Raw genomic sequence first — 24,689 nt, 5'->3', positions numbered from 1 at the left:
TACTTCACTTCTGATGAGAAGTCTGCATGACTCTTATCATTGCTATTCTGTATGTTTGTGTCTTTTTTTTTTTTTTTTGGCATGGTTACCTTGAAGATTTTCTCTATTGGTTTGTTTTGATTTGAGTAGATTATTATTAGTTTTGATTTGATTAGATTATCTACCCTTTGGTGTGATTTCCTTTGTGTTTATCATAGTTAGGTTCATTGAGTTTCTTGGGTCTGTGAATTTGTAGTTTTCAACATATTTGGAAAATTTCCAGTTATTATTCCTTCAGGTATTTTTTTCCCCTCTCTTTTTTATGGGATTCCAATTACTCATATGTTAGATTGCTTGATATTCTCCCATGGGTCCCAGGGCCTTTATTAATTTTATTTTTGTTTCTGTGCTTCTGTTTCTTAAAGTTCACCTGCCTTTGTTCATGTAGCATCTCATCAACTGTTGAGATCATCCAGTGAAGTTTTCTTTTTCAGATCCAGAAGTTCCATTTGATTCTTTAAAATATTTTCATTTCTTGCTTTGTTTGCTACTGTTTAACTCTTGAGCTTATTTATGATATCTGCCCTAAGGTTCTTCTCTGCTTGCCCTGTCATTTCTCGGACTGTTTCTAGTGATGATTCTCTTCTCACCAAAGGGCACGTTTTCCTCTCTCTGGATGCCCAGTACATTTTTATTGGATGCTGGACATTTTGAATGTGAAGTTTGTTTTTGTTTTTGGTACGTGGGCCTCTCACCGCTGTGGCCTCTCCCGTTGCCGAGCACAGGCTCCGGACGCGCAGGCTCAGTGGCCATGGCTCACAGGCCCAGCCGTTCCGCGGCGTGTGGGATCCTCCCGGACCGGGGCGCGAACCCGCGTCCCCTGCATCGGCAGGCGGACTCTCAACCACTGCGCCACCAGGGAAGCCCTGAATGTGAAGTTTTTCAGTGTCTTGATTTTGTTGTTTTCCTTTAAGTATGTTTTGATAGGCAGCTATTGGTGCATTAACTTGGTCCTTTTGAGGCTTGTTTGAAAGCTTTGTTGGGGCAGATGTAAAGTAGCCTTTCCTCTGGAGCTAGTTTAGCCCTGCTGTTAAGGTGTGTTTCTCTCCAAGTGTGTCGAGAATGTTCCAGGTCGCTGTGGCTGGCTGGGGCTCCGACGTATCTCTCCCCTGTGTGCGTTCCGAAAACTGTCCATCTCCCACCTGCTTGGAGGTTTTCTTTGCCCACCATCTTGGATTTTGCCCCATGTGTCCTAGCTAAGGTCAGCCCTGTCTCCATGTGGCTTCCTCGTTTCCAGTGCTCTGCTCCACACATTCCAGCTACCCTGCCTTCCTGACACTGATCCTTGTATTCCTGACTTAAGTAAGTCCATCAGAATGTGCTTGGGTTCACCATTTTTCTGCTATTATCCAGACATTGCCTCCAGACACAGAATTGGGTCAATTTTAGGGTTTATCTCACTGGTTTCCCTTTTCTCAGGGATTGTGTGGCTAGGCTACCTCTTGCTCTGGGTCTTAGATGGTCACTTTGTAAATTTCTATCCAGTTGTATAGTTGTTTATGGCAGGAAGAAAAGTGTAAAACCAGTTACTCTGTGGCCAGCTACGGAAATCTCATTGTTTATTTATGAGGAGGCCTGTTGCTCACTGCCTAGGGCTGAAGTTGAATGGAACTTTTTTGCTAAAGGTTCACTGTTATTCAAAGTTAAGGAGAAGTCTGGTTTTGTTTTTTAATTTTTTGTTGTTGTTACAGACGTATTTCAAGACAATTAAACCTACCCTGCTTACTCTTTATTCTTTACGAATAGGCAGTATAGCCAACCAAGTTTTCCACCCAGTGATGTTTGACAAATGTATTCAGATTCTCAAGAAGAGCTGGCCTCAGGAATCCAGCTTGAATCAGAAAAGAAAGAAAGAACAACCGAAGAATGCTCAGGCCAATCCAAGAGAGAGTAGGAAGAGAGGAAGGCCCCCCAGGAAAGAGGAGATGCAGGTAAGAGGGAGTGGAGTCATGAAGTGTATCTGATTTATTTAAGAATTTATATTAAGGTAGGGTTTCATGGGTCACGATTATACCAAAGCCCGAGCGTGCCTCCACCATCCCTCCCGTAGGACTTACAGTTGCCTCATGTACCGCTGAGCGTACGTTCCCCTTACCGTCTTCCCAACCTCCCCATCATCTCTCTCCCGCCTTGTTCCCAGGTGTGCTCACCACAGGCCAACAGGTGTGTTTGCCGCATTATCTTATTGTCCTTAGAGACGGTGGTCGAAGTATCCTGAGGACTCTCGTCCATAGAACATAATAGAATAACATTCCTAATTTTTGTGTGACTAGGTAGGGTGGTAGAGGTTCATTGACACCAGAACTTCTAAGAAACCCAAGAAATCTCACTGACGTGAAAGTATGGAACTAGAAACTCTGGTGGCGTCCATCTGGCCCAGCGGCTAGCAGCTGCGGCTGTGGAGACCCCGAGCAGGCGAGGCACCTGGTCAGCGACCCAGCGCCCACCTCGAGTTTCACTACCCTTGACTGGGCACATTGAAACCATGGGACAAACTGTTAGGCAGTACTACACAGTCAGCTGTACCTTTCTTCATAATCTATAGATGGATGAAGTGATTGAAGAACAAGAGGATGAAGAGAATATTTTTTTTTCTTCCCGAGACCTTTGTCAAATTCGAAATGCCATCTTTCACGTCTTGAAGAATTTTTTAAGGCTTCTGCCCAAGTTTTCCCTGAAAGAAAAGCCACAGTGTATACAGAATTGTGTAGAGGTAAGTGAGAATTACAGGAACCTTGGGCAAGTTCAAAGAGTGAGGACACGGGCTAATACTTAAAGAGTGGGAAAAACCAGGCCTCTTCTTGGTCTCTGTTTTCCAGGTCTTCGTTTCATTGACTAATTTTGAACCAGTTCTACGCGAATTTCATGTTACACAAGCCAGGTGAGCCATTAACTCTTCCAGTGCTAACATTTAATTATGGTACAATGAGTTTTGTTCCATCAGAAGCCTTAATGCCATTTTACCCTAATTGGCACACAGGTAGAATTTATTCATTTAAATATAGCTTATAGGGTTAGGAGCTATTCCAAGTGAAATCACATCCATTAACTAATCTTTTGCTTTTTTTTTTTTAAGAAACCTTAACCAAGCAAAATACATACCAGAACTGGCCTATCATGGATTGTATTTGCTGTGCTCCCCAATTCACAGAGAAGGAGATAAGGTAAAGGAGACAGGGCCCCACTGAGTTACTGGTTGAAGTGAAAGCATGTGGGTCGTGGGATGGAAAACGCTGGAAGCATTTGATGTGATGCCTTGTGAACTCGCTAGGTCACTGTCATGACTTGAGGACGTTTGTATAATGAAAATCATCCCCGTCACTATGTGGTGTCCACTGTTCATTCCAGGCTTATATCCAAGTACCTGGTGGCCATGTGAAGTTCTTGTTGGGTTAAGGCATAAAGAATGGTTCCAGTGTGACCTGGGTAGAGGAAAAGATAAGCTACCGAGCATTACTTTTACAGAAGTATTTACCAAACTTTTTTTTTTTTTTTTTTTTGCGGTACGCGGGCCTCTCACTGTTGTGGCCTCTCCCGCTGTGGAGCACAGGCTCCCGACGCGCAGGCTCAGCGGCCATGACTCACGGGCCCAGCCGCTGCATCGGCAGGTGGACTCTCAACCACTGCGCCACCAGGGAAGCCCTACCAAACTCTTCTGAGAAGAAGAGTAGACAGTCACAGACTTCCCAGTTTCCCTCAGCACTTCCCCTGTGCCCCTGTATTTCTGTTAGTATTTGTGTTTTAGTGGATGATTGTGCAAACACACTCCTGGTTAGCATTCATGTATGGATTTGCCGCCAGTGACCTTCGAAGCCCTGCAGCTCTAGACACTGGAGCTAACGGCTTTTTAAGCAGTAGGGTGTTACTAAACCTGGATGTTGTTAATGAAACAGGAGTTTGCAAAAAACGTGACGGACCAAGGTCCTGTGCCTTTGGTGCCTGCGATACACCTAGTTTCCAGGGGCAACAGTGTGTGAATGAGAAGGCCCTGGGCACTCGGGGCTCTGCACTTTGTCCAGACTTGGGCCTCACCCCTCACTGCCTGTGTGTCCTCCTGTGAGGCCTCAAGTGTCCTCATCTGGACAAAGAGGGTGAAAGGCTTCCCTTCCTCGTGGATTTCTCAGGAGGATTACCGGGAAGAATGCCTCTGCACAATGTCTACTGTTTAGAAAACGTCCCATATTTCGTTAATTTATTATGTCATTGTCACTTCTCTGAAATATGGATGTGATAGCATTCACAGTAAAAGTTAACTCCTGTGCCCTTTTTAACATTTTAGAAGATAAGGAGTTTGGGAAATAATCCTTTCAGGCAACAGTGTCTCTAAGGACATGGTGTTTTTCATTGTGAAAGTGTTGCCCTGATGTTGGGCGATATTGGTTGTGGCCTGACCTTTAATTGCTTGACTTCGGACAACTCACCTTGGGAGTCTTTTATTATGTATAAAGTAGAGAGAATAGTAAAAGTATTAAGAACAAAATGGAAAAGCCTTGCCGACCTCGTGGAGTTGAGAGGTTTCAGAGGAAGTGTGGTCAGATCTAGTAACACGTGGACGTGCTTAATGCTATACTTGCCACATATTTGGTTTCCAGTAAATTGTTTGATCTACTGGATGAATGAATTAAGTAGCTGAGTAAGTGATGTGTGATGGTATATTGGAAGGTGCTCTGTAAGCTTCAGGTGTAATACAGGTGTAAAGAATCATCGGTTTCCTCTTTTCTGTAAGGGGTAATCAGTAGCATCCTTTGCCCTTTGTAACTTACAACTAATTCTCTATAGTCCCTCATTTCTGGGCTGGAGTGTGAGAGGGTGAGCAGAGAAGCCAGCTGGAATTCCTATCATTATCCGTAGGCAGCACTTTCACACTGCTGCGTTGTGCATGTATTGATAACCTGGTCATCGTCCAGGAAGTGCATCCTTAGTGTTGAACCAAAACCTGTGTCAGCCTCACTTAACTTCAGGTCCTTGAAGTGGTTCACTGTGGTCTGCATCACGGTCTCCAAGGCCCTGGGATTCTCTGCCATGCCTTACACTGAATTTTCTTTTCTCTTCCAGGTTATCAGATGTGTCTTCCATCGAATGCTCTATGTCATATTAATGTTAGAAGTGGGCAAAGGCTCCCGTCACGCCCCCCTTGCCATCACTTCTCCGGCCATCAGTGGTAAAAACCAGGCAGTCCAGTTTGTCAGGTGAAATACACACAGCTTGGATCTTTACTTTCTGTCCCTCTCCCTCAGTCTTCTGGGCCCGGACTAACCGGGATTTCTGTCACCTTTAGAAAATAACAAATGTCTGGGCTGTTTGTGGTTCAGGGTTCAAAATAAAGCTCTTGGTAGCTCATCTGGTCTGTGTGGCCTGCAGTGTTGTTGCGGGGATGAGGGGTCTGCAGTTTGTGGGCCAGCCCGTGAGGTCAGCTCTGAGTTCTGACAGCGGCCTTAGTGTTAGCCGCTCCAAGTCTGCCTCCGCCTTTTCTTTTTCTCTCTCCTCTTAGTCTCCTTCTTTTTGTCCCTTGCCACTTTTTTTTTTTTTTAACTTCTTTAGCAATAATTGATAGACTAATTCTCCCCTCAAGAGTCACTTAGCTTTACCTGCGAAGTCCTGTGTCTGGGCTTTACTGGGGAAGACATGTTTGCTGTGTCCGCGGCTTTTCTTTTCTTCTGTTACTGGCTACTCGGCAGCAGCATGGAGGTGATGGGAAGAAGGGGAAGGTGTGTATGTGAGAGTGTGTCCATACCTGGAAGCAGCCGCGGTGCGTGCTGTGGGTGCAGGTGTGGGGTGTGGATGCTGGAATCCAGGTGCAGGCTGCTGTCTGATCCTTGAGCGAGTGTCTCGTTAAGGACTTTTTAAAACATTAACTGAGATGTTTTAAGTAGAAACACTCATTTTAGTTCTTCCATGAGTTCATGATGTCACCAATTGCAGTAATATTCCTATAATGGTACAAGGAAACTTAACAAATCTGAGCATTATAAAAATTTCTTTTGGGGTTAATTTGGAGAGGTACTGTTAGAAATGCATTTCACTGAGCTACCACTAGGTGGTACTGTGTCTCAGTCTATCCTCTACCTCAAAAGGATATATTTCAGCCTTAATATGAAACGTGGTAGGCAGTCTGAGGGCCCTGTGAGGACCACACCCCTGCCCCTTCCCGACTGGCTGGCTGCTCGCAGCAGCTCGGAGAGCGCCTGGGGCGTGGTGACTGGTGTTCTGCTGTGACACTGTCTTTACAATCCCTGCACTCAAAATGCTTCCAGTATAGGGGTAGAATGTTTTTAATAGTTAGAATTTCGAAAAGGTAGAAATTTCTCTATTTTTGAGAACAGATTCAAGGAAAATTGCTACTTTATTGTCATTACAGGTGTATTACAAACCGTGGCTGTGTTTCTTTCCTTTTGTAGCTCACTTGTGGATGAACTAAAAGAAAGTATGTTTCCAGTCCTTCGTGTCTTACTCCAGCACATCTGTGTCAAGGTACTGTTTGCTTTAATGAGGGTGTATAAATACACATGAAGGTAAACGTGTGTGTGTTCTTGGAAATGAGTCTACATCATTACTAAACGTTGTTTTATTCAGTGTATTCACTAGATGTTCCCCTCTGGTGTGGATTTCGGGGGAAAACAACTTTTTATTTTGGAAAATTTCAAATAGAAATAGAATAGTGTGACGAACACTGTCTTCAGTGATTTTGTATAAGCTGTAACTCCTCTAGCACATACGCACACTGGATTTTTCTTTTGAAGCAGATTTCATCATACCCTTTCAGACATAAATATTTCATGTCTCTCTCTAAAGGATAAGAACTCGTTAAAAACATAACCACAAAATATTAACACACCTAAAAAATTCACAGTAATTCCTTAATATTGTCCAGTATCCGGTCAGTGTTTGAATTTCTACTATTGTCTCATAAATTTTTATAACAGTTTGGACAGATGATTCTTTACCTGAACTCTGTGGACCGTAGGGGTCCGTAAACTCTCTGAAATTAGGCACTGAGGAGTGGGCTTACAGGTTTCTTATAGGCTAGTTTCCCAAGGGGTCTGAGACCTAGAACTGGTTAGTCATTTCTGTAACATGGAAACGCTCGGCACTGTCGCTGAGCCAGGCTCACTCAGCGATCGTCAGCTCGCACTACCACATGCGTCTCTGTCATCCTGCTGTGGGTACTGGCTGGGCAGCTTCTCAGGGTCTGTGTTTCAGGTGGTCGACAAATCCGAGTACCGGACCTGTGCAGCTCAGTCCCTGGTCCAGCTGCTCAGCAAGCTTCCTTGTGCGGAATATGCTTCTTTCGTGGCCTGGCTTTACGGATATTCACGAAATGCCAAGGTAAGAGCTACATCTTTGTGAAATTGTGGCTCCTGGCTCTGCAACCTTCTAGTGACGGCCAGATCTGAAGATCTGTTTCTGAAGCTTAGTTTTCTTTGTCTCTGACGAAGATGCGTGTGGTTTTGCTTTACCAGATCCCGTACCGGGTGTTCACACTTGATGTTGCCTTGGCTCTGCTGGAACTGCCCGAACGAGAGGTGGACGGCACGCTGCCCCTGGAGCATCAGAAGTTCCTGAAGCATAAGTTCTTGGTGCAGGAAATCTTGTTTGCCCGCTGTGTAGACAAGGCCCCCACTGTGCGCAGCAAGGCGCTGTCCAGTTTTGCGCACTGCCTGGAGTTCTCTGCTACAGCCATATCAGAGAGCGTCTTGGAACTGCTAGCTAACAGTGAGTGTGCCCGGCACCGTGAGACTGGGCCTGGCTCCTGCTGGTCCAGAAACTGTGGTGGCAAAAATAATAGATGTGCTGTGATAGACTGGGACCCTCAGAGGCCCTTTTAGTGGGTCTTACTGTCGAATGACTTCTGAGATGAGCCTTTCTAAGCAGTTCGCGTATTCTCGACCTCAGGCTGAGGTGGTTGGCCGCTGTCACTATTCCTTTGCGTCGTTGATAATGGCTGTATCAGGTCTGATGACCAGTTTAATGCACAGCCAAGGAGAACACTGAACTGTCAGCATTTAGACTCTGTCTTGTCTTCAGGCCTAATTATCTGGGTTTTGATTCCTCTGTAAATGTTTATGTATGGGTTTTTTTTTTTTGGTGGTGGTACGCGGGCCTCTCACTGTTGTGGCCTCTCCCGTTGCGGAGCACAGGCTCCAGATGCGCAGGCTCAGTGGCCATGGCTCACGGGCCCAGCCGCTCCGCGGCATGTGGGATCTTCCCGGACTGGGGCACGAACCCACGTCCCCTGCATCGGCAGGCGGACTCACAACCACTGCGCCACCAGGGAACCCCTATGTATGGTTTTTTTTTTTTGTTTTTTGTTTTTGTTTTTTTTTTTTTTAACTGTCAAAGAACAGGAACAAAATAGCTAATGTTTATTGAGCACTTATTAAGTGCCAGTCATGGTTACAGGTATTTTCATTTACACTGACTCATCAAATCCTCATAACGTCCCCAGCAGGTAGATGTGTGTCTCCACTTTGCAGATGGACAATCTGAGACCCAAAGAGGCTGAGTGATTTGTCCAAGGTGTAACACTCATTCACAGGAGATGGAACTGGGGTACAGATTCAGGTTTGACTCTGAAACCAGGACTCTTGCTCTGACATCAGGCTGCAAGGGCCTGCAGGAGAATTTCAGAGTTGTCCAGAATTGGGTCCTCCAGGTGGTATACGATTTCCTCTCAGCAGCAAAACAGGTGCTCACGGGACCTCTGCTGTAAGAATTGTTACTAGTGTTTGTGTACAGCTTGCCTTTTTGTAAGCCATTTCCACTCTCCTGGTCTCTTTTACTCTTTTTTTTTTTTTTTTTTTAACATCTTTATTGGAGTATAATTGTTTTACAATAGTGTGTTAGTTTTCCCTCTACAACAAACTAAATCAGTTTATGTATGGTTTTTGATACTAAGATTTTTCTCTCTTATCTACCTGCTTACTTTTAGCTCCTGCAGTTTCAGGAATAGAGAGCCACCATGACGCTTCACTGAGAAATTCATCAGGTAATGAAATGGGTCAATATATTGTCAGATATTAAATAATTATCGTTTTAGTTAAAGGACTTGCTGAATATTTGAACGTTTTTTTCTATCTTCATATTACCTGTTTTAATATTGCACTTTTTTTTCTTCATCAAAGAAATTGAAATTCATTTCAGTAATGATGTGTAGTAACTTAAATGTGGAATATGCCATGCTTATATTACTTAAAGGTATAACAAGTTTTTACTGTACTGACTGGGCCTTTTTAAAATTTATTTTTAAGCTTTTTCCTATCAGAGGCAGACATTTAACCCTTCTGAAGGCTCAGAGGTGATGAATATAGACAACAGTGGTGAAACAGCTGAATATAGGGGTATGTCAGATTTTATCCCTATCAGATGAGTAATAACTATTGGATTCAGACAACTGTAAGTAGAGTCTCAAAACCTTGGAATTTTTTTCTGACTAATTCACCCTCAAGAATTGGAACTTTTTTTCCCTTAAGAGTAGAATAATTTTTATTTTATATCTTTGATCGATGTCTTTGCACTATACTGTATTTCATTTTAAGATAAAGAACAAGCTATATTTCATTTGTCGTGTATTGAAACCCAGTATTTCTGTCACACTTAAGAGAATGTTAGCAAATATTTTATTTCCTTAGTGAAGTCCGTTGTTCTGAACACTTGGGCTTGCTGGCCAGAAAGGACCAGTTACTAGGAAAGGTGCAGTAGAAATTAAATTTGTGTTTGGAGAACGGAAGAGGGGAAAAGATAAATGATACTATGGTACTCACCCTTGTGTGTGTTTTTTTTTTTTTTTTTTTTAAACATCTTTATTGGAATATAACTGTTTTACAATAGTGTGTTAGTTTTTCCTTTACAACAAAGTGAATCAGTTATACATACACATATGTTCCCATATCTCTTCCTTCTTGCATCACCCTTTCTCCCACCCTCCCTATCCCACCCCTCTAGGTGGTCACAAAGCACAGAGGTGATCTCCCTGTGCTATGCGGCAGCTTCCCAATAGCTATCTAATTTACATTTGATAGTGTGTATATGTATGTCCCTGCCACTCTCTCACTTCATCACAGCTTACCCTTCCCCCTCCCCATATCCTCAAGTCCATGCTCTAGTAAGTCTGTTTTATTCCCGTCCTACCACTAATCTCTTCATGACATTTTTTTTTTCCTTAGAGTCCATATATATGTGTTAGCATACGGTATTTGTTTTTTTCCTTCTGACTTACTTCACTCTGTATGACAGACTCCAGGTCCATCCACCTCATTATAAATAACTCAGTTTCATTTCTTTTTATGGCTGAGTAATATTCCATTGTATATATGTGCCACATCTTCTTTATCCATTCATCTGTTGATGGACACTTAGGTTGTTTCCATGTCCTGGCTATCGTAAATAGAGCTGCAGTGAACATTTTGGTACATGACTCTTTTTGAATTATGGTTTTCTCAGGGTATATGCCCAGTAGTGGGATTGCTGGGTCATATGGTAGTTCTATTTGTAGTTTTTTAAAGAACCTCCATACTGTTCTCCATAGTGGCTGTATCAATTTACATTCCCACCAGCAGTGCAAGAGGGTTCCCTTTTCTCCACACCCTCTCCAGCATTTATTGTTTCTAGAGTTTTTGATGATGGCCAATCTACCGGTGTGAGATGATATCTCATTGTAGTTTTTTTTTTTTGTTTTTTTTTTTTATTTTTTTAATTTTTTTTATTTTTTTCATTCCATGTCAAAATTTCAATTTATTTACTTTCTTTTTTGCCTTAATTAAAATTTTTTTTAATTTTTATTTTTTAAATTAATATATATATATATATATTTTAACATCTTTATTGGAGTATAATTGTTTTACAATAGTGTGTTAGTTTTTCCTTTACAACAAACTGAATCAGTTATACATATACATATGTTCCCATATCTCTTCCCTCTTGCATCACCCTCTCTCCCACCCTCCCTATCCCACCCCTCTAGGTGGTCACAAAGCACAGAGGTGATCTCCCTGTGCTATGCAGCAGCTTCCCACTAGCTATCTAATTTACATTTGATAGTGTGTATATGTCCCTGCCACTCTCTCACTTCGTCTCAGCCCACCCTTCCCCCTCCCCATATCCTCAAGTCCATGCTCGAGTAAGTCTGTGTTTTATTCCCGTCCTACCACTAATCTCTTCATGACATTTTTTTCCCTTAGGGTCCATATATATGTGTTAGCATACGGTATTTGTTTTTCTCCTTCTGACTTATTTCACTCTGTATGACAGACTCCAGGTCCATCCACCTCATTATAAATAACTCAGTTTCATTTCTTTTTATGGCTGAGTAATATTCCATTGTATATATGTGCCACATCTTCTTTATCCATTCATCTGTTGATGGACACTTAGGTTGCTTCCATGTCCTGGCTATTGTAAATAGAGCTGCAATGAACATTTTGGTACATGAGTCTTTCTGAATTATGGTTTTCTCAGGGTATATGCCGAGTAGTGGGATTGCTGGGTCGTATGGTAGTTCTATTTGTAGTTTTTTAAGGAACCTCCATACTGTTCTCCATAGCGGCTGTATCAATTTACATTCCCACCAGCAGTGCAAGAGGGTTCCCTTTTCTCCACACCCTCTCCAGCATTTATTGTTTCTAGAGTTTTTGATGATGGCCAATCTGACCGGTGTGAGATGATATCTCATTGTAGTTTTGATTTGCATTTCTCTAATGATTAATGAGGTTGAGCATTCTTTCATGTGTTTGTTAGCAATCTGTATATCTTCTTTGGAGAAATGTCTATTTAGTTCTTCTGCCCATTTTTGGATTGGGTTGTTTGTTTTTTTGTTATTGAGCTGCATGAGTTGCTTATAAATTTTGGAAATTAATCCTTTGTCAGTTGCTTCATTTGCAACTATTTTCTCCCATTCTGAGGGTTGTCTTTTGGTCTTGTTTATGGTATCCTTTGCTGTGCAAAAGCTTTTAAGTTTCATTAGGTCCCATTTGTTTATTTGTGTTTTTATTTCCATTTCTCTAGGAGATGGGTCGAAAAGGATCTTGCTGTGATTTATGTCGTATAGTGTTCTGCCTATGTTTTCCTCTAAGAGTTTGATAGTGTCTGGCCTTACATTTAGGTCTTTAACCCATTTTGAGTTTATTTTTGTGTGTGGTGTTAGGGAGTGTTCTAATTTCATACTTTTACATGTAGCTGTCCAGTTTTCCCAGCACCACTTATTGAAGAGGCTGTCTTTTCTCCACTGTGTATCCTTCCCTCCTTTATCAAAGATAAGGTGACCATATGTGTGTGGGTTTATCTCTGGGCTCTCTATCCTGTTCCATTGATCTATATTTCTGTTTTTGTGCCAGTACCATATTGTCTTGATTACTGTAGCCTTGTAGTAGAGTCTGAAGTCAGGGAGCCTAATTCCTCCAGCTCCATTTCTCGTACTCAAGATTGCTTTGGCTATTCGGGGTCTTTTGTGTTTCCATACAAATTGTGAACTTTTTTGTTCTAGTTCTGTAAAAAATGCCAGTGGTAATTTGATAGGGATTGCATTGAATCTGTAGATTGCTTTGGGTAGTATAGTCATTTTCACAATGTTGATTCTTCCAATCCAAGAACATGGTATATTTCTCCACCTATTTGTATCATCTTTAATTTCTTTCATAAGTGTCTTATAGTTTTCTGCATACAAGTCTTTTGTCTCCTTAGGTAGGTTTATTCCTAGATATTTTATTCTTTTTGTTGCAATGGTAAATGGGAGCGTTTTCTTAATTTCACTCTCAGATTTTTCATCATTAGTGTATAAGAATGCCAGAGATTTCTGTGCATTAATTTTGTATCCTGCAACTTTACCAAATTCATTGATTAGCTCTAGTAGTTTTCTGGTAGCATCCTTAGGATTCTCTATGTATAGTATCATGTCATCTGCAAACAGTGACAGCTTTACTTCTTCTTTTCCTATTTGGATTCCTTTTATTTCTTTTTCTTCTCTGATTGCTGTGTCTAGAACTTCCAAAACTATGTTGAATAAGAGTGGTGAGAGTGGGCAACCTTGTCTTGTTCCTGATCTTAGTGGAAATGGTTTCAGTTTTTCACCATTGAGAACGATGCTAGCTGTGGGTTTGTCATATATGGCCTTTATTATGTTGAGGAAAGTTCCCTGTATGCCTACTTTCTGCAAGGTTTTTATCATAAATGAGTGTTGAATTTTGTCAAAAGCTTTCTCTGCATCTATTGAGATGATCATATGGTTTTTCTCCTTCAGTTTGTTGATATGGTGTATCACGTTGATTGATTTGCGTATATTGAAGAATCCTTGCATTCCTGGGATAAACCCCACTTGATCATGGTGTATGATCCTTTTAATGTGCTGTTGGATTCTGTTTGCTAATATTTTGTTGAGGATTTTTGCATCTATGTTCATCAGTGATATTGGCCTGTAGTTTTCTTTCTTTGTGACGTCTTTGTCTGGTTTTGGTATCAGGGTGATGTTGGCCTCATAGAATGAGTTTGGGAGTGTTCCTCCCTCTGCTATCTGTTGGAAGAGTTTGAGAAGGATAGGTGTTAGCTCTTCTCTAAATGTTTGTTAGAATTCGCCTGTGAAGCCATCTGGTCCTGGGCTTTTGTTTGCTGGAAGATTTTGAATCACAGTTTCAATTTCAGTGCTTGTGATTGGTCTGTTCAAATTTTCTATTTCTTCCTGGTTCAGTCTCGGCAGGTTGTGCATTTCTAAGAATTTGTCCATTTCTTCCAGGTTGTCCATTTTATTGCCATACAGTTGCTTGTAGTAATCTCTAATAATCATTTGTATTTCTGCAGTGTCAGTTGTTACATCTCCTTTTTCATTTCTAATTCTATTGATTTGAGTCTTCTCCCTTTTATTCTTGATGAGTCTGGCTAATGGTTTATCAATTTTATTTATCTTCTCAAAGAACCAGCTTTTAGTTTTATTGATCTTTGCTATTGTTTCCTTCACTTCTTTTTCATTTATTTCTGATCTGATCTTAATGATTTCTTTCCTTCTGCTAAATTTGGGGTTTTTTTGTTCTTCTTTAATTGCTTTAATTGCAAAGTTAGGTTGTTTATTCGAGATGTTTCCTGTTTCTTAAGGTATGATTGTATTGCTATAAACTTGCCTCTTAGAACTGCTTTTGCTGTATCCCATAGGTTTTGGGTCGTCGTGTCTCCATTGTCATTTGTTTCTAAGTATTTTTTGATTTCCTCTTTGATTTCTTCAGTGATCACTTCGTTATTAAGTAGTGTATTGTTTAGCCTCCATGTGTTTGTATTTTTTACAGATCTTTTCCTATAATTGATATCTAGTCTCATAGCGTTGTGGTCGGAAAAGATACTTGATACGATTTCAATTTTCTTAAATTTGCCAAGGCTAGATTTGTGACCCAATATATGATCAATCCTGGAGAATGTTCCATGAGCACTTGAGAAAAATGTGTATTCTGTTGTTTTTGGATGGAATGTCCTATAAATATCAATTAAGTCCATCTTGTGTAATGTATCATTTAAAGCTTGTGTTTCCTTATTTATTTTCATTTTGGATGATCTGTCCATTGGTGAAAGTGGGGTGTTAAAGTCCCCCATTATAATTGTGTTACTGTTGATTTCCCCTTTTAAGGCTGTTAGTATTTGCCTTATGTATTGAGGTGCTCCTATGTTGGGTGCATAAATATTTACAATTGTTCTATCTTCTTCATGGATCGATCCCTTGATCATTATGTAGTGTTCTTCTTTGTCTCTTGTAATAGTTTTATTTTAAAGTCTATTTTGTCTGATATGAGAATTGCTACTCCAGCTTTCTTCTGATTTCCATTTGCATGGAATATCTTTTTCCATCCCCTTACTTTCAGTCTGTATGTGTCCCTAGGTCTGAAGTGGGTCTCTTGTAGACAGCATATATATGGGTCTTGTTTTTGTATCCATTCAGCCAGTCTGTGTCTTTTGGTGGGAGCATTTAATCCATTTACATTTAAGGTAATTATCGATATGTATGTTCCTATTACCATTTACTTAATTGTTTCGGGTTGTTCTTGTAGGTCTTTTCCTTCTCTTGTGTTTCTTGCCTAGAGAAGTTCCTTTAGGATTTGTTGTAGAGCTGGTTTGGTGGTGCTGAACTCTCTCAGCTTTTGCTTGTCTGTAAAGGTTTTAATTTCTCCATCAAATCTGAATGAGATCCTTGCTGGGTAGAGTAATCTTGGTTGTAGGTTTTTTTCCTTCATCACTTTAAATATGTCCTGCCACTCCCTTCTGGCTTGTAGAGTTTCTGCTGAAAGATCAGATGTTAATCTTATGGGGATTCCCTTGTGTGTTATTTGTTGTTTTTCCCTTGCTGCTTTTAATATGTTTTCTTTGTATTTAATTTCTGACAGTTTGATTACTATGTGTCTTGGCGTGTTTCTCCTTGGGTTTATCCTGTATGGGACTCTCTGTGCTTCCTGGACTTGGTTGACTATTTCCTTTCCTATATTAGGGAAGTTTTCAACTATAATCTCTTCAAATATTTTCTCATTCCCTTTCTTTTTCTCTTCTTCTTCTGGGACCCCTATGATTCAAATGTTGGTGCGTTTAATGTTGTCCCAGAGGTCTCTGAGACTGTCCTCAGTTCTTTTCATTCTTTTTTCTTTCTTCTGCTCTGCAGTAGTTATTTCCACTATTTTATCTTCCAGGTCACTTATCCATCCTTCTGCCTCAGTTATTCTGCTATTGATCCCATCTAGAGTATTTTTAATTTCATTTATTGTGTTGCTCATCATTTCTTGCTTCCTCTTTATTTCTTCTAGGTCCCTGTTAACTGTTTCTTGCAAATTGTCTATTCTATTTCCAAGATTTTGCATCATCTTCACCATCATTATTCTAAATTCTCTTTCAGGTAGATTGGCTATTACCTCTTCATCTGTTAGGTCTGGTGTGTTTTTATCTTGCTCCTTCATCTGTTGTGTGTTTTTCTGTCTTCTCATTTCGCTTATCTTACTGTGTTTGGGGTCTCCTTTTTGCACGCTGCAGGTTCGTAGTTCCTGTTGTTTTTGGTGGCTGTCCCCAGTGGCTAAGGTTGGTTCAGTGGGTTGAGTAGATTCCCTGGTTGGGGGGACTAGTGCCTCTGTTCTGGTGGATGAGGCTGGATCTTGTCTTTCTGATGGGCAGGTCCTCGTCTGGTGGTGTGTTTGGGGATGTTGGTTACCTTATTATGATTTTAGGCAGCCTCTCTGCTAATGGATGGGGCTGTAGACCTGTCTTGCTCTTAGTTGGGGATAGGGTGTCCAGCACTGTTCTTTGCTGGTCCTTGATTGAAGCTGGGTCTTGGTGTTGAGATGGAGATCTCTGGGAGATTTTCGCCGTCTGATATTACGTGGAGCTGGGAGGTCTCTTGTGGACTAGTGTCTTGAGGTTGGTTCTCCCACCTCAGGGACACCGCCCTGGTGCCTGGCTGGGGTGCCAAGAACCTTTAATCCACACGGCTCAAAATAAAAGGTAGAATAAATAGAAAGGAAAGAAAAGGAAGGAAGGAGGGAGGGAGGGAAGGAAGGAAGAAAGGAAGGAAGAAATGAAGGAAGGAAGCAAGAAAGGAAGGAAGGAAGGTGCAGAGGAAGAAAGGGAGGAAGGAAGAGAGGAAGGGAGGAAAGAAGGGGGGAAGGAAGGGAGAAAGGAGGGAAGGAGGGAAGAAAGGAAGGAAGAAAGGAAGAAAGAAAGGGAGAAGACAGAGTAGTATAAAGTATAGTTATTAAAATAAAAAATAATTATTAAGAAGAAAAATTTCCTTTAAAAAAAAAAGAAAAAAAAAAAAACAGAAAAATGGGTCGGTCTAACCCTAGGACAACCCTCACACAGCAGCACACACATACACACTCACAAAAAGAAAAAAAAAGGGAAAATAATAGTATATCTTGCTCCCAAAGTCCACCTCCTCAACTTGGGATGATTCGTTGTCTATTCAGGTTTTCAACAGCTGCAGGGCACTTCAAGTTGATTGTGGAGCTTTAATCCGCCGCTTCTGAGGCTGCTGGGAGAGACCTCCCCCTCTCCTCTCTGTTCGCACAGCTCCTGGGGTTCAGCTTTGGACTTGGCCCCACCTCTGCGTGTAGGTTGTCCGAGTGCGACTGCCCTTCGCTCAGACAGGACGATGTTAAAGGAGCAGTTGATTCGGGGGCTCCAGCTCACTCAGGCTGGGGGGAGGGAGTGGCACGGGGGCGGGGCGAGTCCGCAGCGGCAGAGGCCGGCGTGACGCTGCACAGGCCCAAGGCGCGCTGTGCGTTCTCCTGGGGAAGCTGTCCCTGGATCCCGGGACCCCGGCAGTGGCGGGCCGCACGGGCTCCCGGGAGGGCCGGTGTGGAGAGTGACCTGTGCTCGCACACAGGCCTCTTGGTGGTGGCAGCAGCAACCTTAGCGTCCGACACCCGTCTCTACTGTCTGTGCCGACAGCCGCGGCTCGCGCCCGTTTCTGGAGCTCCTCTACGCGGTGCTCTTAATCCCCTCACCTCACACCCGAGGAAGCAAAGAGGCAAGAAAAAGTCTCTTGTCTCTTCGGCAGCTCCGCGCCCGCCCCTGGGGCTCCTTCAAGCGGCGCACTTAATCCCCTCTCCTCGCGCCCAGGCAGCAAAGAGGGAGGAAAAGGTCTCTTGCCTCTTCGGCAGCTCCAGACTTCTCCCGAACTCCCTCCCGGCCAGCCGTGGCGCACTAGCTCCCTTCAAGCTGTCTTCACTCTGCCAACTCCAGACCCTTCCCTGGGATCCGACTGAAGCCCGAGCCTCAGCTCCCGGCCCCGCCCGCCCCGGCAGGCGAGCAGACAAGCCTCTCGGGCTGGTGAGTGCCGGTCGGAACCGATCCTCTGCGGGAATCTCTCCGCTTTGCCCTCCGCACCCCTGTGGCTGAGCTGTCCTCCGTGGCTCCGGGGCTTCCCCCTCCGGCGCCCGCAGTCTCCGCCCGCGAAGGGGCCTCTAGTGTGTGGGAGTCTTTCCTCCTTCACAGCTCCCTCCCACTGGCGTAGGTCCCGTCCCTATTCTTTTGTCCCTGTTTATTCTTTTTTCTTTTGCCCTACCCAGATATGTGGGGAGTTTCTTGCCTTTTTGGAGGTCTGAGGTCTTCTGCCAGCGTTCGGTGGGTGTTCTATAGGAGAAGTTCCACGTGTAGATGTATTTCTGATGTCTCTGTGAGGAGGCAGGAGATCTCCGTGTCTTACTCTTCCGCCATCTTTAAGCCGTCTCCGCTCATTGTAGTTTTGATTTGCATTTCTCTAATGATTAATGAGGTTGAGCATTCTTTCATGTGTTTGTTAGCAATCTGTATATCTTCTTTGGAGAAATGTCTATTTAGTTCTTCTGCCCATTTTTGGATTGGATTGTTTGTTTTTTTGTTATTGAGCTGCATGAGTTGCTTATAAATTTTGGAAATTAATCCTTTGTCAGTTGCTTCATTTGCAACTATTTTCTCCCATTCTGAGGGTTGTCTTTTGGTCTTGTTTATGGTATCCTTTGCTGTGCAAAAGCTTTTAAGTTTCATTAGGTCCCATTTGTTTATTTTTGTTGTTATTTCCATTTCTCTAGGAGATGGGTCGAAAAGGATCTTGCTGTGATTTATGTCGTATAGTGTTCTGCCTATGTTTTCCTCTAAGAGTTTGATAGTGTCTGGCCTTACATTTAGGTCTTTAACCCATTTTGAGTTTATTTTTGTGTGTGGTGTTAAGGAGTGTTCTAATTTCATACTTCTACAGGTAGCTGTCCAGTTTTCCCAGCACCACTTATTGAAGAGGCTGTCTTTTCTCCACTGTGTATCCTTCCCTCCTTTATCAAAGATAAGGTGACCATATGTGTGTGGGTTTATCTCTGGGCGTTCTATCCTGTTCCATTGATCTATATTTCTGTTTTTGTGCCAGTACCATACTGTCTTGATTACTGTAGCCTTGTAGTATAGTCTGAAGTCAGGGAGCCTGATTCCTCCAGCTCCATTTTTCGTTCTCAAGATTGCTTTGGCTATTCGGGGTCTTTGGTGTCTCCATACAAATTGTGAAATTTTTTGTTCTAGTTCTGTAAAAAATGCCAGTGGTAATTTGATAGGGATTGCATTGAATCTGTAGATTGCTTTGGGTAGTATAGTCATTTTCACAATGTTGATTCTTCCAATCCAAGAACATGGTATATTTCTCCACCTATTTGTATCATCTTTAATTTCTTTCATAAGTGTCTTATAGTTTTCTGCATACAAGTCTTTTGTCTCCTTAGGTAGGTTTATTCCTAGATATTTTATTCTTTTTGTTGCAATGGTAAATGGGAGTGTTTTCTTAATTTCACTCTCAGATTTTTCATCATTAGTGTATAAGAATGCCAGAGATTTCTGTGCATTAATTTTATATCCTGCAACTTTACCAAATTCATTGATTAGCTCTAGTAGTTTTCTGGTAGCATCCTTAGTATTCTCTATGTATAGTTATCATGGCATCTGCAAACAGTGAGCTTTACTTCTTCTTTTCCTATTTGGATTCCTTTTATTTCTTTTTCTTCTCTGATTGCTGTGTCTAGAACTTCCAAAACTATGTTGAATAAGAGTGGTGAGAGTGGGCAACCTTATCTTGTTCCTGATCTTAGTGGAAATGGTTTCAGTTTTTCACCATTGAGAACAATGCTGGCTGTGGGTTTGTCATATATGGCCTTTATTTTGTTGAGGAAATTTCCCTGTATGCCTACTTTCTGCAGGGTTTTTTTATCATAAATGAGTGTTGAATTTTGTCAAAAGCTTTCTCTGCATCTATTGAGATGATCATATGGTTTTTCTCCTTCAGTTTGTTGATATGGTGTATCACGTTGATTGATTTGCGTATATTGAAGAATCCTTGCATTCCTGCGATAAACCCCACTTGATCATGGTGTATGATCCTTTTAATGTGCTGTTGGATTCTGTTTGCTAATATTTTGTTGAGGATTTTTGCATCTATGTTCATCAGTGATATTGGCCTGTAGTTTTCTTTCTTTGTGACGTCTTTGTCTGGTTTTGGTATCAGGGTGATGTTGGCCTCATAGAATGAGTTTGGGAGTGTTCCTCCCTCTGCTATCTTTTGGAAGAGTTTGAGAAGGATAGGTGTTAGCTCTTCTCTAAATGTTTGATAGAATTCGCCTGTGAAGCCATCTGGTCCTGGGCTTTTGTTTGTTGGAAGATTTTTAATCACAGTTTCAATTTCAGTGCTTGTGATTGGTCTGTTCATATTTTCTATTTCTTCCTGGTTCAGACTCAGCAGGTTGTGCATTTCTAAGAATTTGTCCATTTCTTCCAGGTTGTCCATTTTATTGCCATACAGTTGCTTGTAGTAATTTCTAATAATCTTTTGTATTTCTGCAGTGTCAGTTGCTACATATCCTTTTTCATTTCTAATTCTATTGATTTGAGTCTTCTGACCCTTTTATTCTTGATGAGTCTGGCTAATGGTTTATCAATTTTATTTATCTTCTCAAAGAACCAGCTTTTACTTTTATTGATCTTTGCTATTGTTTCCTTCATTTCTTTTTCATTTATTTCTGATCTGATCTTTAGGATTTCTTTCCTTCTGCTAAATTTGGCGTTTTTTTGTTCTTTCTCTAATTGCTTTAAGTGCAAAGTTAGGTTGTTTATTCGAGATGTTTCCTGTTTCTTAAGGTATGATTGTATTGCTATAAACTTGCCTCTTAGAACTGCTTTTGCTGTATCCCATAGGTTTTGGGTCGTCGTGTCTCCATTGTCATTTGTTTCTAAGTATTTTTTGATTTCCTCTTTGATTTCTTCAGTGATCACTTCATTATTAAGTAGTGTATTGTTTAGCCTCCATGTGTTTGTATTTTTTACAGATCTTTTCCTGTAATTGATATGTAGTCTCATAGCGTTGTGGTAGGAAAAGATACTTGATACGATTTCAATTTTCTTAAATTTGTCAAGGCTAGATTTGTGACCCAATATATGATCGATCCTGGAGAATGTTCCATGAGCACTTGAGAAAAATGTGTATTCTGTTGTTTTTGGATGGAATGTCCTATAAATATCAATTAAGTCCATCTTGTGTAATGTATCATTTAAAGCTTGTGTTTCCTTATTTATTTTCATTTTGGATGATCTGTCCATTGGTGAAAGTGGGGTGTTAAAGTCCCCTATAATTGTGTTACTGTCGATTTCCCCTTTTAAGGCTGTTAGTATTTGCCTTATGTATTGAGGTGCTCCTATGTTGGGTGCATAAATATTTACAATTGTTCTATCTTCTTCATGGATCGATCCCTTGATCATTATGTAGTGTCCTTCTTTGTCTCTTGTAATAGTTTTTATTTTAAAGTCTATTTTGTCTGATATGAGAATTGCTACTCCAGCTTTCTTCTGATTTCCATTTGCATGGAATATCTTTTTCCATCCCCTTACTTTCAGTCCGTATGTGTCCCTAGGTTTGAAGTGGGTCTCTTGTAGACAGCATATATATGGGTCTTGTTTTTGTATCCATTCAGCCAGTCTGTGTCTTTTGGTGGGAGCAGTTAATCCATTTACATTTAAGGTAATTATTGATATGTATGTTCCTATTACCATTTACTTAACTGTTTTGGGTGGTTCTTCTAGATCTTTTCCTTCTCTTGTGTTTCTTGCCTAGAAAAGTTCCTTTAGCATTTGTTGTAGAGCTGGTTTGGTGGTGCTGAACTCTCTCAGCTTTTGCTTGTCTGTAAAGGTTTTAATTTCTCCATCAAATCTGAATGAGATCCTTGCTGGGTAGAGTAATCTTGGTTGTAGGGTTTTTTCCTTCATCACTTTAAATATGTCCTGCCACTCCCTTCTGGCTTGTAGAGTTTCTGCTGAAAGATCAGATGTTAATCTTATGGGGATTCCCTTGTGTGTTATTTGTTGTTTTTCCCTTGCTGCTTTTAATATGTTTTCTTTGTATTTAATTTCTGACAGTTTGATTACTATGTGTCTTGGCGTGTTTCTCCTTGGGTTTATCCTGTATGGGACTCTCTGTGCTTCCTGGACTTGGTTGACTATTTCCTTTCCTATATTAGGGAAGTTTTCAACTATAATCTCTTCAAATATTTTCTCATTCCCTTTCTTTTTCTCTTCTTCTTCTGGGACCCCTATGATTCAAATGTTGGTGCGTTTAATGTTGTCCCAGAGGTCTCTGAGACTGTCCTCAGTTCTTTTCATTCTTTTTTCTTTATTCTGCTCTGCAGTAGTTATTTCCACTATTTTATCTTCCAGGTCACTTATCCATCCTTCTGCCTCAGTTATTCTGCTATTGATCCCATCTAGAGTATTTTTCATTTCATTTATTGTGTTGCTCATCGTTGCTTGCTTCCTCTTTATTTCTTCTTGGTCCTTGTTAACTGTTTCTTGCAATTTGTCTATTCTATTTCCAAGATTTTGAATCATCTTTACCATCATTATTCTGAATTCTTTTTCAGGTAGACTGCCTATTTCCTCTTCATTTGTTAGGTCTGGTGTGTTTTTATCTTGCTCCTTCATCTGTTGTGTGGTTTTCTGTCTTCTCATTTCACTTATCTTACTGTGTTTGGAGTCTCCTTTTTGTAGGTTGCAGGTTCGTCGTTCCCGTTGTTTTAGGTGGCTGTCCCCAGTGGCTAAGGTTGGTTCAGTGGGTTGAGTAGGTACCCTGGCTGGGGGGACTAGTGCCTCTGTTCTGGTGGATGAGGCTGGATCTTGTCTTTCTGGTGGGCAGGTCCACGTCTGGTGGTGTGATTGGGGATGTTGGTAGCCTTATTATGATTTTAGGCAGCCTCTCTGCTAATGGATGGGGCTGTAGACCTGTCTTGCTCTTTGTTGGGGATAGGGTGTCCAGCACTGTTCGTTGCTGGTCCTTGAGTGAAGCTGGGTCTTGGTGTTGAGATGGAGATCTCTGGGAGATTTGCGCCATTTGATATTGCGTGGAGCTGGGAGGTCTCTTGTGGACTAGTGTCTTGAGGTTGATTCTCCCACCTCAGAGACACAGCCCTGGTGCCTGGCTGGGGCGCCAAGAGCCTTTAATCCACATGGCTCAAAATAAAAGGGAGAAAAAATAGAAAGGAAAGAAAAGGTAGGAGGGAAAGAAGGAAGGAAGGAAGGAGGGAGGGAAGAAGGAAGAAAGGAAGGAAGAAAGCAAGAAAGGAAGGAAGGAAGGTGGAGAGGAAGAAAGGAAGGAAGGGAGGAAAGAAGGGAGGAAGGAAGGAAGAAAGCAAGAAAGAAAGGGAGAAGACAAAATAAAGTAGGATAAAGTATAGTTATTAAAATAAAAAATAATTATTAAGAAAAAAATTTCTATTGAAAAAAACAAAAAACGGGTCGGTCTAACCCTAGGACAAATGGTGAAAGCAAAGCTATAAGACAAAATCTCACACAGCAGCACACACATACAAAAAGAAAAAAAGGGGAAAATAATAGTATATCTTGTTCCCAAAGTCCACCTCCTCAACTTGGGATGATTCATTGTCTGTTCAGGTTTTCCACAGATGCAGGGCACTTCAAGTTGATTGTGGAGCTTTAATCCGCCGCTTCTGAGGCTGCTGGGAGAGACCTCTCCCTCTCCTCTTTGTTCGCACAGCTCCTGGGGTTCAGCTTTGGACTTGGCCCCGCCTCTGCATGTAGGTCGTCCGAGGGCATCTGCCCTTCGCTCAGACTGGACGGGGTTAAAGGAGCAGTTGATTCGGGGGCTCCGGCTCACTCAGGCTGGGGGGAGGGAGTGGCACGGGTGCGGGGCGAGTCCGCGGCGGCAGAGGCCGACGTGATGCCGCACAGGCCCAAGGCGCGTGCGCGGCGCCTTTCCCATTCTCCCGGGGAAGCTGTCCCTGGATCCCGGGACCCCGGCAGTGGCGGGCTGCACGGGCTCTGGGAAGGGCCGGTGTGGAGAGTGACCCGCGCTCACACACAGGCCTCTTGGTGGCGGCAGCAGCAACCCTAGCGTCCCACACCCGTCTCCACTGTCCCTGCCGACAGCCGCAGCTCGCGCCCGTTTCTGGAGCTCCTTTACGCTGTGCTCTTAATCCCCTCTCCTCACGCCCGAGGAAGCAAAGAGGCAAGAAAAGGTCTCTTGCCTCTTCGGCAGCTCCAGACTTCAACTGGACACCCTCCCAGCCAGCCGTGGCGCACTAACCCCTTCAGGCTGTTTTCACTCTGCCAACTCCAGACCTTTCCCTGGGATCCGACTGAAGCCGGAGCCTTAGCTCCCGGCCCCCACCCACTCCGGCGGGGGAGGAGACAAGCCTCTCGGGCTGGTGAGTGCCGGTCGGCACCGATCCTCTGCGGGAATCTCTCCGCTATCCCCTCCGCACCCTGTGGCTGCGCTCTCCTCCGCGGCTCCGGAGCTCCCCCCTCCGCCACCCGCAGTCTCCGCCCGTGAAGGGGCTCCTAGTGTGTGGGAGTCTTTCCTCCTTCACGGCTCCCTCCCACTCGTGTAGGTCCCGTTCCTATTCTTTGTCTCTGTTTGTTCTTTTTTCTTTTGCCCTACCCAGGAATGTGGGGAGTTTCTTGCCTTTTGGGAGGTCTGAGGTCTTCTGCCAGCGTTCGGTGGGTGTTCTATAGGAGAAGTTCCACGTGTAGATGTAGTTCTGATTCTCTGTGAGGAGGAAGGAGATCTCCGCATCTTACTCTTCCGCCATCTTTAAGCTGTCTCCCTTGTGTGTGTTTTTTATTCCTTATTACTTTTTTCACCTGGCGTCTTGACTCTGATTAAGCTATCCCAGAATCCTTTTTTT

At 42.4% G+C, this 24,689-nt stretch overlaps 1 protein-coding gene across 3 annotated transcripts in view; it reads left to right on the top strand.

Annotated features, from left to right (window-relative positions):
- The window catches only part of NCAPD3 (non-SMC condensin II complex subunit D3), a 77,388-nt gene that overhangs the window by 10,785 nt on the left and 41,914 nt on the right, over positions 1 to 24,689 (top strand). For 2 of the 3 annotated variants that reach the window (XM_059070623.2, XM_067039357.1), the window contains exons 4-13: positions 1,786 to 1,970; positions 2,585 to 2,752; positions 2,859 to 2,920; positions 3,116 to 3,203; positions 5,095 to 5,228; positions 6,438 to 6,510; positions 7,240 to 7,365; positions 7,500 to 7,752; positions 8,969 to 9,025; positions 9,288 to 9,377. In XM_059070623.2, the coding sequence (XP_058926606.1) occupies positions 1,786 to 1,970; positions 2,585 to 2,752; positions 2,859 to 2,920; positions 3,116 to 3,203; positions 5,095 to 5,228; positions 6,438 to 6,510; positions 7,240 to 7,365; positions 7,500 to 7,752; positions 8,969 to 9,025; positions 9,288 to 9,377 (1,236 nt within the window). The remainder of the gene's footprint in view (positions 1 to 1,785; positions 1,971 to 2,584; positions 2,753 to 2,858; positions 2,921 to 3,115; positions 3,204 to 5,094; positions 5,229 to 6,437; positions 6,511 to 7,239; positions 7,366 to 7,499; positions 7,753 to 8,968; positions 9,026 to 9,287; positions 9,378 to 24,689) is intronic. The other variant, XM_067039356.1, reaches the window with a different exon arrangement.

This window comes from Kogia breviceps, chromosome 7 (assembly GCF_026419965.1).
Source record: "Kogia breviceps isolate mKogBre1 chromosome 7, mKogBre1 haplotype 1, whole genome shotgun sequence".
Taxonomy (NCBI): Eukaryota; Metazoa; Chordata; class Mammalia; order Artiodactyla; family Physeteridae; genus Kogia; species Kogia breviceps.
Note: the sequence above shows the minus strand (reverse complement) of the source record. Positions and strands in the feature narration are given on the sequence as shown.